This window comes from Ixodes scapularis, unplaced genomic scaffold (genome assembly GCF_016920785.2).
Source record: "Ixodes scapularis isolate PalLabHiFi unplaced genomic scaffold, ASM1692078v2 PGA_scaffold0__279_contigs__length_252992795, whole genome shotgun sequence".
In the NCBI taxonomy this organism is placed as follows: Eukaryota; Metazoa; Arthropoda; class Arachnida; order Ixodida; family Ixodidae; genus Ixodes; species Ixodes scapularis.
Window position 1 is genome coordinate 185,850,174 of NW_024609835.1, and position 14,724 is coordinate 185,864,897.

Sequence of the window (14,724 nt, forward strand, 5' to 3'; positions counted from 1 at the left end):
CCTTGACAAGCGACGACTGGTGCTCTCTTCAAGCGGTGAAGACGAAGCTCACCGACCACTTCATGCACCCGGTCAACGAAGTCTACGAAACCGTGCGCTTCCACCGTCGCGTCCAGGCTGAAGGCGAGTCAGTAGACGACTTTTACACTGCACTACGTACGCTCGTCAAAAAGTGCAATTACGCCTCCGCGGAAGTCGAAGAACGCCTCGTCCGCGATATATTCGTCGTCGGTCTTCTGGACTCTAAGCTAGTAGACAAGCATGTCACACGCCAAAGCTCACGCTCGAGGACGCGAGACTTCAGGCCCGTATTCACAAAGACGCCGTGAAGGCCCGGTCTGAACTTTTCCAGAAGGAACCAAATCCTGCCATTGTGGTTTCCGAAGCAAAAGTCCGAAAACGTCTTCCGAAGTCACGACGGCATTCTGACTTGTTGGGGGAAGGCGCAACGAGGACTCCCAAGCCTTGCTCAAGCGACGGACGCTGCAGGTTCTGCGGCAGGTCACCTCACCCCCGCTCCGAATGTCCGGCAAAAGAGGCAAGATGCAGGCGGTGCAAGAAAGTTGGACACTTCGAAGCCGTCTGCGAAAAAAAAGCCATGGGTTCTGTCGAGCTGCACACAGTTGCGGCAGGCGCCCGTACCAGAGCCAAGTTCGCAACCGTGGCCGTCAACGGAAACAACGTGAACCTCAAAGTGGACTCTGGAGCGGAGGTGACCGTGGTGTCAAGTTCATTCCCTGGAGTACCAAAAAAGCTTCGTGCACCAGAAGGTGAGCTCACGGGCCCCGGAAACCACCCCCTGAAAGTACTGGGCACGTTCCCCGCAGCGCTGCAATGGAGGGACAAGTCGACCGCGCAGGACATTTACGTCATGCCATCACAACACCCTCCTCTTCTCGGCTTCCCAGCAATACAAGCGCTGGGAGTCATTCAGTTTGTCGACAATGTGGCGACATCAGTGGTGCTGCGGAGAGACAGGCTTTTCGACGGTCTGGGGGAGCTAAAGGAGGAAAATGTCATCCGCCTTCGACCTGGTGCCAAGCCCTTCGCTCTAAGCGTGCCGAGGAGGGTCCCGATCCCGCTGCACGACGTCGTTCGAGCTCAAGAAACTAGAGACTGAAGGAGTCATCCGCAAGGTTGACCGCCCCACAGACTGGTGCGCGGGCATGGTCGTCGTTTCGAAGACAGGAGGAGGCTACCGCATCTGCGTAGACCTCACGCGCCTCAACCAAGTCGTACTGAGGGAGCGTCAACTTTTACCTTTGGTTGAGAACATCCTCGGACGTCTCGGGCCAGCGAAGGTTTTCTCGAAGCTGTACGCCACTGCAAGCTTCCACCAAGTGAGGCTTTCTGAAGAAAGTCAGGAGCTAACGACGTTCATAACCCCGATGGGAAGGTTCTGTTTCCGCAGGCTGCCTTTTGGCATCTGTTCAGCGCCAGAGTACTTCGAGCGTCAGATGAGTCGCATTCTAGAGGGACTGAAAGGAGTTGTAAGCATGATCGACGACATTCTCGTCTTCGGCGCATCAAAGGGCAGGCACGATCGTCGACTCCAGCAAGTGCTGCAAAGGCTCGACGAGGCAGGCGTCAAGCTAAACAAGAAGTGCAGCTTCGCTGCCTCAGAAGTCAAGTTTCTCGGCGTGTTGGTCAGCGCGAGAGAAATCAGCCCGGACCCCGAAAAGATCGAGGCTCTGCAGAAGTTGCCGATACCCTCGGATGTTAGCGGGGTGCGAAGACTGCTAGGAATGGCGAACCACGTGGGGCGCTTCATTCCACACCTCTCGGGCGTCACGGCACCAATCAGAGAACTGCTGCAACAGCGCAACTCGTGGTACTGGGGACCAAGCCAGCAAGCTGCTTTTGATAAGCTAAAGAGCATGCTTAGCTCTCATATCTGCTTGGCCAAGTACGACCCGTCCTCCCCAACAGTAGTTTCAGCTGATGCAAGCTCTTACGGACTCGGGGCCGTCATGCTTCAAGATCAGCCCTCCGGCGAGAGACGAGCAGTGGCCTATGTATCAAGGGCCCTCACAACCACCGAAACACGCTGAAGCCAGACCAAAAAAGAAGCCCTGGCCGTAACGTGGGCGGTCGAGCGCCTCGATCAGTATTTGAGAGGCATCGACTTCTAAGTCGAAACGGATCACCGCCCCCTCGTCACGCTCTTGGGATCTGCAGAGTTGGATCTGATGCCATCTCGAATTCAGCGACTACGCATCCGCCTCATGCGCTACCAGTTCACCGTTCTTTATGCCACCGGCAAACTTTTAGCTACGGCGGACACCCTGTCAAGGGCCCCGGTGCAGGAACTGGATCAGCACTGCCAATGTCGGGTGGACTCCATAGAACTCTTCGTCGGCGAAGAGGTTTCAGCAGCCGCTGATTTCGTGTCATCCCGCCTGGAAGCCCTACGAAAGCACCAAGCAGAAGACGACATTTTCTCGGGCTTGCAACGCTTCTGTGAAAAGGGATGGCCAGAACATGTGTCCAGAGTTCCTGTTCATCTAAGAGAGTACTGGAAGGAACGTGGGAACATCACCGTGTGCAATGGCTTATTACTCGAAGACCGCCGCATCTTCATTCCGCGCTCGCTGAAACACGAGATACTGCAGCTGATACATGAAGGCCATCAGGGCATCGGATGCTGCAAGGCAAGAGCAAGGGACGCAGTTTGGTGGCCTACTCTAAACAGCGAAATAGAGCAACTCGTGACAGCCTGCGAGCAGTGCACCCAGACAAGAGTACAGCGCTCTGAGCCACTCATCAGCACACCGACTCCCAGTCGTCCGTGGCAGAGAGTCGGAGCGGATCTGTTCGAGCTCGAGGGGAGATACTACGCGCTCGTCGTGGACTATTATTCCCGCTTCCCAGAGGTCATCAGCTTGACGTCGACGACTTCAACGTCCGTCATCGCAGCAGTCAAGAGCACATTCGCCCGGTTTGGGATCCCCAACGTGCTGGTATCAGACAATGGGCTGCAGTTCTCTTCGAGACAGTTCGCCGAGTTCGCCCAGAGCTACGGTTTCGAGCATGTCACGAGCAGCCCACGCTACCCACAGGCGAATGGGGAAGCGGAGCATATGGTGCGGACCATGAAAGAGTTGTTCTACAAGTCAAGGGACCCGCACATGGCCCTCCTGGTGTATCGAGACACCCCTGGAGTGACCGGTTACAGCCCGTCCCAACCGCTAATGGGCCGACGGTTGCAGACAAAGGTACCGAAGATGCCAGAGACGTTGCAGCCGGGGTGGCCATCATGACGGGACTTCAAAAGAAAAGACGGGGAGGCCCGAAGACGCCAGCGAAAGGACTTCAATCGCTGTCACGCCACTTGCGAACTTCGCCCGCTGTCCGTAGGAGAGGACGTGTGGGTACAATACGTGCGGTGCCGAGCAACAGTCCTCAGTCCAGCGAAGCGGCCGTGCTCCTACGTAGTCGAGACTGGGACAGGAGTCCTGCAACGCAACCGCTGGCACCTGGTACCATTCGATGCGTCTCCGGCGGGTTTCGACGCTCCGGATCCCGGCGGTTCGACCAATGAGACTACGCTACAGCTCCAGCCAGTCCGGCGGTCTCAACAGCAAGAGCAAGTCTGGGTGCAGGGAGCCAACAGCAGCCTACCGCAGTTGAGCCTGCACCAACAGCAGCGCCGACGAACTTGAACTCCCCTTCAACATCAACGTCGACGGACAATACGCCGATAAGAGTGACTCGGTCCGGCCGCCAAGTTAGGCGACCCGTACGTTTGAACTTGTAAAACTTAGAAGGGGGGATGTAGTGATGACACGACAGTTCTCACTCGCGTGCCCCGCGGCAACGCGTCCATGCTAGTGCGCATGCTCGGGGTTATCTCTTCAGTTCGAGAGAAGTGATAATAAAACACTTATGTTCCGGACTCCGGTGTGGCTGGTCGCTCCTTCCCCGCGAGACAACAACCTCCATAAAACAAGTGGCCACCAGCCTATTACGTCTGAGGAGGGAGGAGTGTACCCGGAGGTCTTCTCCCAAAACGGCTGATCCGGGCTGCCACCAAGTCCTCCTTCGGTGGCCTGTCGAGGCTGTGGCTCAGGCAGGGCGGATCTGGTCGCTCCGCATCCAGCTCAAAGGCTTCCCTCAGGGACCCCATCTCCTCACAAACCGTCACAGCTTGAGCAAGGAGTTTTGCGACATAGCCTGCAGAATCAATTTGAACACGAATCATCTTGCCAACTGTAGTACTTCGATAGCAAATCAATGACATGCAGTGATCTGAGTTACAACGAAAAAAGGCAGCACCTGCTCTCCCCCTCTGTAATGCCTTTTGGCCCCTGAGGGCATGATCAATAAATAAATAAATGTTGGCACTTTGGTTAATTTTTCTTTTGAATACTCTTCACATTGGTAAACAATGAAATAGATATAAATACCTAGTATTTGTTAAATATTGCTCTCTAAAAAAAAAAAGAGTTTGCGAGGCTAACATTTTTGGCCTCAACTGCACAGTTTTTTCTTCGAACAATAGGTAACTCACTTCGTATAGGGCCCGGGAACAACAAATAAGGCCTCCCCCCCCCCCCCTCACAGAGATGGTAAAATGGAAAACGCAAGGAAAAAGAGAAACCCTGAAGCCAATACAGCACTCAGAATTCTAGTTGTCACAGAAGAAACATGGTTATGTCTCAGTAAAATAAATTCACGATCACAAGGAATCTTTTGCTCTGCACATGCCAATTATTTTCATGATCTAGTTAAATTGATCAATTGTAGATAATCTTGCTGTGAATATGTTGAAGTGGGTAGTGAGCAGCATGTAATAATTACAAAGTTCATATATTAATCACTTAAAAATTATTATAAAGATTATTTTCACAATGCTTGAATGCACTCAAAACCACGACAAAGTGAAATTATTTCTAGGTTACCATATGTGGCTTGGGTCTTCTCTGGATGAGCAGTGTGGTGCCCTTTTCTGGCCTTGGGCGACTTGAGCTTCCACTTCATCTCGCCTGCTTGGGTGATGGCCTGCTCCCTGCTGCCATTCTCGTTGTAGTGCAGCGCTGCTACACGAGTCCTACAATAGAAGATGCAGTCGAACAGGTTGTGGTGCTTCTCCCACAGGTGGTGTACATTTGGGCGTGCAGCTCGCCGTGTTTTCGAAGGTGGGAAACTCGCACCTACAGCATGCGTTTCTTACCTTCGATAACACATTGGTGACTCAAAAATTTCGAGCATGCAAGCATAAATAAAGCACAACAAAAGGCAAGCAGCATGTGCTGGAGCTTGTACATAAAAAGAAAACCATGAACTTGCAAGACCAAAACAAACAACATGTTGCCTGTGGAGTCGCGATCAACAGACAAGAAATTATAAAAGGGTGACAGAGAAACCTGCGATGAATGGATGGTAGCGGCCATTGTAGCAGGTGCTAGCTTGCACCACCAAGCCTTGAACTTCAAAGTATGTTGCCATCGTTGAATGAGTTCTAGGCTTTTTTTTTCACTTTTAGTTTTCGGGTCCACTTGTTAGAGCACATAATTTAGAGTGCAATTTAAAAAAAAAAAAGTTAGAATCGTGGAATAGCAGTAGACAACGAAATATAATGTTGCACAGTGAAACCGTAGTAATCCTTATGAATCAACTAGCAACGGAAGAACTGAAAGTGTTGTACATCCATTCTCCATATTTTATTTTTAAATGGTAAGTGATGTGCCGAAATGCACATCACACACATAGGTAGCCCTTCCATATTTTGTCATGATGTAGCACCTAAAGATTTTTTCCTGAGTAATTTCTACATTTTCATACCTGGCAAGCATGCCTTTCGGGTGAAATGCGGCCCACTTGGGTGCGAAGCCATTGAGGACCGAGTGGAAGGACTCCAAAGCATACGTCTGACTGTCCGGGGACAGCTGGCGCAGGTCCTTCAGCAAGGACTTGCTTGTGACCACGTCGACAAATCTGACACGTGCAGGTGTATCTAGAAAAACAATAAAACACAAAAAGGGCTTGCTGTAAAAAAATGCACTTCATATTTTGTATGTTCCCCTCAAGAGCTAAAGAAATAATATTGTCCATTTTTTCTTGACGGCCGTCGCCTTTCACATTTATACGATGTAAAACCGTCAAAGATATGTGAAATGTCTATTCACCTGGAGTCAACCATTCGCCATCCTCGATCGGCTCGTGGAGACACTCGGTGTAGACCCCAGGGTGGCCCACATGAACATTCACCACGTGCCTGGTGATGCTTGACCAGGCATCCACAAGGAGGTCCCCTTCGCCCTGGCTTGCTGCAGCGCACCAGTACATATGGTTGATGGCTGGCTGAGCCCAGTCAGCAATTAAGCCACACTCTTGGCCCTTGCCTGCAGCATTTAGGCTCTTCTTGACACCTGCGATTGAAGGAGTGCACAGAGTCAGCCATAGTCTCTCTTGCTCTAACAGCTAGTCTACATGGAAATATTTAGCACCTCACAAAGTATAATCATGCCTTTTGTCAGTGATGCTTCCAATATTTTAATTGGAAATGGGAATTCTGTTCTAATTTGGGGCTTTCAGTACCAACTGCCCAGCATATGCGAGCACAGTAATGTGAGCAACGTAAGTAAGAGTACAGAGCAGTGGTGTAGCTAAGGGAAGGGCTTATAAACTTCCACCCCCCCCCCCCCCGGCCCGCCCCCCCAAAAAAAATGTGGATGCTTAGGAGAGTTTGAACTTGCAGGTGTGCAGAGCGCGTATGTCTTGGTTTATGCTACAAAAATTAAAGATCCATTAGTGGATCCTTAGGGAATGAGTTAGCATAACCCTTAGGAAACAGCACACACGACCCCCTCTGGGAAATGCTTACGCTAAACCGTTCACTTTTCTGTTTTGGCTTTCTCTGTTGCTGCTTCCATTTTTGGCTGCATCTCCTTGGCTTTGTTACGGGGTCAGTGTTAGCGTTTCCCAAAGGGGACGTGTGCAGCGTTTCCCAGGCGACATGGTAACGCATTCCTTAAGAATCCACCAATGGATCTTTTTTTAATTTTTGTAGAACAAACTAAGGCATGCGCACCCCACACACCTGCAAGTTCAGACTCACCCCACCATTTGCATTTTAATTGGCTTCCGCATTGTGATGTTTCCTTCCTCTCACCTTTATCCTTCAATACACTCCTCCATTTTACGTGCTGCGTTTCCCTTTTTACTGTTTTGTCCACATACGAACGCCGTCAGCTTTTTTCTGTCGTGGGTACTAATGCTATTAAAAAAACAATTTCTGGCAGCGCCACTGGTACACAGGGTAAAGCAGTCTGATATAGCAGCATACCATAGTTCTAGCTCTAGTTCGAACATATTGTGTTTAAAATGCAGGTTTAAAAAGCAAAAAAAAAATGATAATTAAGATAGTGGATGTAAAATAGAAAAAATAGAGATTTCTCAAAAATTTAAAGCCATTTCTCTTTTTCATTCAGGAAGATCTACAGTGGAAAAAATGTTTATGTATCCACAAGACAAAATGTAAAAGCTTAGTGATACTAGACAAACAAACACAGCTCGCATATATGGCAGCTTCACCTTGTTAGAAAGCTTGCTTATATTAAACATTCCCACCCAATGACAAAGGGCTCTGTTTCCCAACAAGTAGGACATTGCTTGGGTCGCCAAAACCCCACTTTTGCCATGTTGACGAGCAGTGTAGGCTGTTTGTTTGCAAAGTTGAGCTGGTCCAGAGCAAATGACATTTACTTTTAGAGACATGCCAGACATCGAAGAAGTGGAGTATGTCCGGTTCCTTCTCCCTCAGGTGCTTCGCAATGGAGCGGTGCCTGTCGGTGGTTAGGGACCGCACCGTGAGCCCTTCGTCCCTTGTGAAGGCCAGGGAGCGCAGGAGGCCTTCCTTCTCCATATGCCCACTGCAGCGGACCGCCTCACACTGCATAATCACCATAAAAAGGAGCAAATCCTTCTCAGTTGCTGCAATGATTATTATGTCTACTGTATATACATGTATTCTGCAGCCTTAAAAGTTCTGCACTATTTGCTCTTTAGATATAAGAGGTGCGAACACCTAGTTTCGGACAGAAATTTTGTTTCAGAGGTCTGTTTAACTCCGTAGTAATACATGCTAGATAAAGATGCAAAAATAAATTGAAAGACAGGAAAGGTATGCAGCAGACAGTGGGATGGCCACAGTATCAAACATATTTGATTTTTTTCTGAAAAATTTGAATTAAAAGGATAGCTAGCAGCGAGCAATTTTTAGAATCGCTGCAATTAACAAAAAGCAAGGAAGCTCTGCCTTCTGCCACAGGAGCATTGAGTCACTATCATTAGTTATAATCGAAGGCTTCACTGTGTATCAGGGTGTACTATTCTTCATCCCAGATTTACGGGTCCCAAACAAAAACTGCTGTAAGGAGGTAGCTTCATCCATTGCTCACCTCTCCAACCTGCACCTGCTCAAAGTGCAGGATTTTGTTTACACGTGGCAAATGCAGGGAGTATGTGAGGTACTTGGCGCTGAAGCCTGGAGAATCGCATCTCCCATCTCCAGCGAGGTCAAACGGCTCGTCGCTGAGCTCGTCCAGCAGCAGCTTCTGCTCATCTCTCCACACCTGTAAAAAGCAATACTGAAATGTTGGAAACTGCCGTATAGCTTCTACTTGTTAAACACTGCGTTTGAACATGAAAATATGTAATATAAAAAAACAAGTGTCATCATAATCACCTCTTCAACAGCTGGAACTAAAATTGCCCGCTGATAGTTGAAGTAAGTCTTCACGGAGAAAACTTGGATGTTCATCATCCGGAACAGGCGCAGCGTTTTGGCGGGAGAGGCACCCGTAAACAGGACCATGGACGTTAGGAGCAAGTTTCCAGCCCCCCTGCCGTTGATGTAGGGCTGGTTGTCCCAGCGGTTCGTGTGACCAGCAGGGCAGGAGGTGTACACAGAGATCAGTGTACCATTCGACTTGATGGATGCCTTGCAGGGGCTGTAGCAAGACTGGCATACTTCAAAGAGTTGCAGAAGGTAGCTCTCGAACACCACGAACTTTCGCTCCATATACCCTGGCTCCGCACCCGTGGTGGTGTTTTTCCTGTAAAAGTTACAAATGTGTACCGTTCAGAACTCATTACTGTGCTCAGCTTATCAAAGAATAGGGCATTATGTCATTATATTTGGGCTGGAGATTTTAGGGTGTTCATTTCTAAGAAATATTTGCAGCCTTTTTTCACTTTTTATTCTTTTCCCCCATAAAACATGCATATTTTGCCCATTTATTTCGGGTGGACGCATCCAACCGTGATGATCACTGAAAAGTAATTGCGAATGAATGCACAAACCTCATAAAGACTAAGATCTGAAATTTATTTACAATTTATAGACTTCCTTATAAATTATGACGCTTCATGCTCACCATAATGTAAATTGCTTGCAAACGACGGGCAATGAATCTGCACTTTGTGAAAGTTTGAATATTCTTTAACGTAATCACTCGGAGCTTTTCTTATTTTCTTCTTACCCTACTACCCTCCTGCTCGGTGCGCCGACAAAAATTAAAGAGTAATCAATTTGTCCTCGTCACAATTCATTTGATTGCAACCACCAGTACTTTCCAACATAATTCAAAGATTCAAGACTGCTGAAACGCAGGAAAAAGCTGTAGCCAGCTAAGCATGAATGTGCTTTTGTGATATGAGATGTTTGGTAAAATTGGACTTGTATCTACAGAGGACAAATTTCTCAAAATTTAATGGCGTTTTGATGTCTTGTACCAAAACAGCTTCATATAAATAGGTCACATCATAGTTACCAAGGCTATGCTGATTTGATTTGTTGCACAGATCCCAGGCCCTAAATGTTCCAATGAACCTAACCTGTTTCATACAGGGAGAAAACCATTCTTACTCGACAACGCTCTCTCTGACTAACGGCTCGAATGTGGGATCCTCGTCCTCGTTGTCATCCTCGTCCTCGTTGTCATCATCATCCTCGTCGTCGTCGTCCGACTCGCTTGGTGCTGGGCTCAATGCTGGCCCCATGGACGCTGGGTCAGCAGGTGCCAGAACTGGCCTTTGTAGTGGCACAGGAGAGTTGGTGCTTGAGGAGCTTCTTACGGTGTCGCTGCTGCCACCAGCTAGCTGCAAGTCCTCAGTCTGTACAGAGTGGCTTGTCAGCGCTCTTGCATAGAAGTTGTCCTGCGTGCCTGAAAGGGATCAAGAACAGAGGTTTAAAGGGGTGTGTGCAACCCCCCCCTCATCCCCCTCCCTCCAAGCTTGACCCATAAATCCGCCCCTAATTCGACATATCAAACTAGCCACGCATAGGCTTTATTTTTTTTTTTCACGTGACGCCAATCACAAGCAGGCGAATACAGGCTATAATTAGAATGCAATTAATTGCAAAGGTGCAAGCGAGCTGGACAAGAAAGATGAAAATAATCCCTGGAGAAGGGGAACAAGGGGGACAGAGGACAACACAAATCTCCAAACACAAAGGTGACTGGTGCGAGGCTGCTATTTCATGCCTACCAACAGGCTGCTTCCCCAGCCAAGGGTCCGTTCCCACAGAAGCGCCTTTCACGGTAGGCGGCCTCGGAGTCTGTGCAGGCGCCTCTTTCTGCTCTGGAACGGCCTGAACCGCCGCGTCGCGGGTGGCCATTCGGGGACCGCAGTGGCAGCAGTACTCGCGAGGCTCGCAAGCTGCCTCGCTCTCGACGCAGTTCGTCTCTTCACTCGGCTTGTCACCCTGGAAAACCGAATATCCTCATAAAACTTCTGCTGAAAAAGTGCATGGACGCGTACCTATTCACTGAAGTAGGAACGCCACTTACCATAGTTCTTCGGCGTTTCAGCGTTGGGCCTTTCGCTGCGAGGAGGGGAGGCTTCGCGGAGGGGGGCAGGCGAAGAGAAGGAATGACACCGGGCTTCATGTGTCGTTTCTTAGTAGTCTGCCCAGCATCCCGAAGGATGCTAGCGATGCAGTGGTAGTCCCGTTCGCCATCAAATGCTGGGAACACACTCGAAGATCAACCGCTCCTGGGTCCTCCCTTCCGATTCTCTGGCACCACGCACCCCTGAGGGGTTCCTCGCGCGGTAGTCGATGGTACAGGAGATTTGGAGTTTGGACGAACAGGGGACTCCGGTTCGGGCACAACGAAACACCGCACCCGGTAGGCATCGCCCGTGATCCCGGCGGGCGATACAACCGTTCGTTGAGAAACGCGCGGAAACGAAAGTTCGCAGTTTGCTCCTCGACAAAACCAAACAAACCCGGGGAACGACTCGGAGGGTGGCCGGACCACGAGGGCCGGACGGCTGCGCAGGTGGGATGGTTTCGTTGGCTTTCGGTAGATGGCGCCACGACAATTTATAAATTTTATGGATAAAACTAGACTTTTTTCGCATTAATTTACGCTCAAACGACAAGATTTTTAAAAAGAAACCTTAAATGGAAAACAAAATTGCACAAATCGCTAACTTTACAAACAACATCCTCCACAGTACGTCACAGAGCGGTTCCTGTAATCGCCACAGGTGGCTGTAGGTCGGGCAAATAATTAGTTTTTTTCTTGTCGATTACGCATTGGAATCTCGTTATTACGGGTCAAGGATGCATGTTTTCGTTTACCTGTGGAACGATAAGCAATATAAAAAATACAAACGGTAAATTCTTTCAACCTTAAAATTGTTGCACAGCCCCTTTAACACTAAAACGAGAAAACTGCGCAAAATAAGAACGGATTACAGGAAGACACTGACAGACGAGGTGCTTCGTTTCAAAACATCTTCAACTCGCCCAGGTTTATGTGCTTCTACAGGTGATTTAAAACCTTGATTGATCTAGATTTTTTTATCACGTAAGTTTAATTATGAGCTTAAAGGACGTAATGAAGGCGCAAGCTCTTGTTTGCTACTTGTCCTGTCAGTGACTCTATCAAACTGAGCTCTAGCGTGACAAACTAACAAGGCACATTTGTAAACATAATTGAAACTTTGCAGTTACTGATGTTGAAGGTATATTAAATTACGACTGAATTACTTTAAAAAGTACGTTCTTTCAATCATAATCTACCAACAAGGAATTCTCCTATCGAATACCATGTAAGTATTGTCGGGCCTCATACGTAGGTGAAAGTAATAATTTCGTAGAGAGGTTTACGCGACACAGGTACGCGATTCGGAGGAATGATGTAGAGGCACGCGCCCTTGCGGAACACGCAAAAGCAGACGGCCACACAGTCGACTTCAAAAGCAGCACCGTGTTGGACTTGGAGAGGAATTGGAGAAAACAGCGTTTCTTTGAATCTTGGTCCATTCATCGCACAAAGGAAAACCTGGATCGTTCTTCGGGCTCCCTGCCCAGCAGCTACGTCTCGGGATTCCGTGTAGTATGCGAAGCCCCATACATCCGTGTGTACATTTATGCGACGCGCGTTCTTTACGTCACTCACCGTGAACAATGGACCGAACTGGTCTCGAAACGTCCGGTTTATGTTTACTAAACTTTTGGCGAGAGTCCAATTTTTGTCTTAATTGTCTAAATAGCAGGTTCCACTACAATACAAATATGGTAACGTCAAATAAATGGATCACATTATTGCGCTTTTTTCCATCCATTGGACTCTTGTAATGCGCTCTTTTATTCCTTAGCAGGTATTTTTCTACGCGGAATAATGCTGAATACCAGTGATATTCAACAGTATTTGTTTTATCAGCAGCTGCCTGGTGATAAAAGAACATAACATTATCTAAATAGACACCTCAAAAAAAAAAAAAGCGAATTATATATTATGAATTCTCCCAAGCCTCCATGTAATACCCGGGCTACGTAAACTCAGCCAGGCTCACTTTTTCTTGACAGCTAGGATTCATCAAGAGAATTACTACAGAATTAGGTAAACACCCCGTTGATACGGGAATTGAGACGGTAGCGAACCGTCAGGTTTTCGACCCATCTGAATATAATAGTTAAAAAGAACTTTTACTAAAGTTTGGTGCGGCATGTATTATATTTTTTTAAATATATATATTTGTAACAATAAAGAGCTTTAGATGTTTTCCACTGAAGGATTGATTTGAGTATGATACTTTAAAAATAATATTGCAGGTGATAATGCAATTACTGCAAAGGTGCAAGTGAGCTGTACAAGAATGGCAATAATAGCCCCAGGAGAAGGGGAACAAGGGGGACAAAGGACAGTTCGGTGAAACAATTGAAACTTAAGCAGCAAAACATTTTAAAATAAATTGATTACGCTCTATATCTGCGAGTTCTCTCCTATATCTCTAAGGTGGATAGAATTCTCTCATCAAACGCCGTAGCAGGATTACCTTTTTTATTTTTTTTTTCTAGGGAGCTTTTTGTCCTCGGTACCCAAGATCCGAGGTCGTGAGGATAAACATAGGATGGGTATGGATTACTAGTTTTTTTAATAATCCTGAGATATAAAAGAAATGTCTATTTTTGTTTACAAATCACGACTTTCCTAATAATTATTTCAACATATACTGGATAAGCATTGTAATATTTTTGTCACAATGTAGCCATAATAATTATGGAAGATGAAAACAAGCAAGACCAAGTTGAACTTCAACCATTTTAAATAAAAATAGCTATTTACGTAGAAAATACGAAAGACAAAACGTGAGCCAAAATATTCACAAGATAACGTGATAAGTGGTCAAATGTATTGTTTGCAGACCATGCTTGCCGACGTTGCTACGTTGATTGCAATCCTTACCATCCAGGCACCATACGAAAAAAACGCCAAACTCGGCAAGGTTGGGAGTCCTGGGGGTTTAACTTTGGCGTCATTATATTTTGTTCCAAGGCAGTAGTTTGTACTAAAGTATGTTTGTTTGGCGTTTCAATGGTGTTTCATTGGTTTGCAAGATAGTCTTTAAACTACCAGACTTCAGTAAAAGATGCCACTTATGAACCAAAACAAGGAACGAAGCCTGATTTTGGCACGTGTTTTGAACTTTATGGTCATAATACCCGGACACTCACCAAAGGATATCAAGTTTGTTTATACCTTGCCCTTTATACGCATTCAAAGCCATAAAGTGCCACACAAAAAGCGCAATGTGGCCCAATGAACTGCACTTATTGGGCTGTTATCTACGCTTGCCTAGGGATAGTGGAAGCGTCATAGTAAAGCCTTGATGTTTGGGCCTGAGGGATGTTTTTTTCGAAGGAAAAAGGTCTCGTAAACTTGTACCGAAAGTAGATCTCGTTGGCCCGAGACCAGGTTACCCAATCCTAGTTTGGAACATGTTATCTAAACGGCCAGTCCCGTTCCCGCTTGTAATTGTATATTGTAATTACTAAGGAGTAATTACAATATTTTGTATTTAAGTATGAGACAATACCTTCCGGCGGCAGATTGTAACCTGGATGTTTCAAAAGTAATGAATTGCAATTAACCCTTTACTCATAATACATTTCATCCCAAAAGCGGCTGCAAACTAATGGATTTTGAACAAGTCTTCCGCTGGCCATTCAGAAAGTAGCTGACATTTGATAGCTTTTGCTGTGCTCGTTAGGAGGCCAAGTATTACTGTACTGACTTGCGACTGCACGTTTTGTAGAGCTTGCAACCATGAACTTTCTCCTTTCACGAGGCAGTTCCGTGATATCACAATGGTTCAGCAAAGGGGATCACAAATAGCCACTCATCGGATCATTCATTCAAACCAAACTGTCGTTTCTTTTTATTTTTTTTTTATGATATCGTGATTCGCTTCATAGACTTGCAA

At 47.1% G+C, this 14,724-nt stretch overlaps 2 protein-coding genes and 1 pseudogene across 2 annotated transcripts; all 3 read right to left on the reverse strand.

The window, feature by feature from the left end:
- Positions 1-3,964: 3,964 nt before the first annotated feature.
- Positions 3,965-6,467, reverse strand: LOC121837854. Its single transcript, XM_042293693.1, has 5 exons — positions 6,455-6,467; positions 6,129-6,371; positions 5,785-5,956; positions 4,902-5,050; positions 3,965-4,173 (listed from the first exon to the last, which is right to left on the reverse strand). The coding sequence occupies exons 1-5, from the start codon at positions 6,465-6,467 to the stop codon at positions 3,965-3,967; spliced, it is 786 nt and encodes a 261-aa protein (XP_042149627.1).
- A 1,091-nt stretch (positions 6,468-7,558) lies between these two features.
- Positions 7,559-9,311, reverse strand: LOC121837858. The gene is made up of 4 exons (XM_042293696.1): positions 9,307-9,311; positions 8,690-9,059; positions 8,403-8,576; positions 7,559-7,894 (listed from the first exon to the last, which is right to left on the reverse strand). Exons 1-4 carry the CDS (start codon positions 9,309-9,311, stop codon positions 7,559-7,561), a joined length of 885 nt encoding a protein of 294 aa, XP_042149630.1.
- A 233-nt stretch (positions 9,312-9,544) lies between these two features.
- Positions 9,545-11,143, reverse strand: LOC121837860 (annotated as a pseudogene).
- Between the last annotated feature and the right edge of the window lie 3,581 nt (positions 11,144-14,724).

Excerpts from the sequence above, each read along its gene's own strand:
- LOC121837854 (XM_042293693.1), bottom strand. Across the intron at positions 5,957-6,128 it reads TGGCGAATGGTTGACTCCAG|ATACACCTGCACGTGTCAGA; the intron begins GTGAATAGACAT and ends TTGTTTTTCTAG. Across the intron at positions 4,174-4,901 it reads GAAGACCCAAGCCACATATG|GCTATGTCGCAAAACTCCTT; the intron begins GTAACCTAGAAA and ends TTGATTCTGCAG.
- LOC121837858 (XM_042293696.1), bottom strand. Across the intron at positions 8,577-8,689 it reads TAGTTCCAGCTGTTGAAGAG|GTGTGGAGAGATGAGCAGAA; the intron begins GTGATTATGATG and ends TGCTTTTTACAG. Across the intron at positions 7,895-8,402 it reads AGCAGGTGCAGGTTGGAGAG|TGTGAGGCGGTCCGCTGCAG; the intron begins GTGAGCAATGGA and ends GTGATTATGCAG.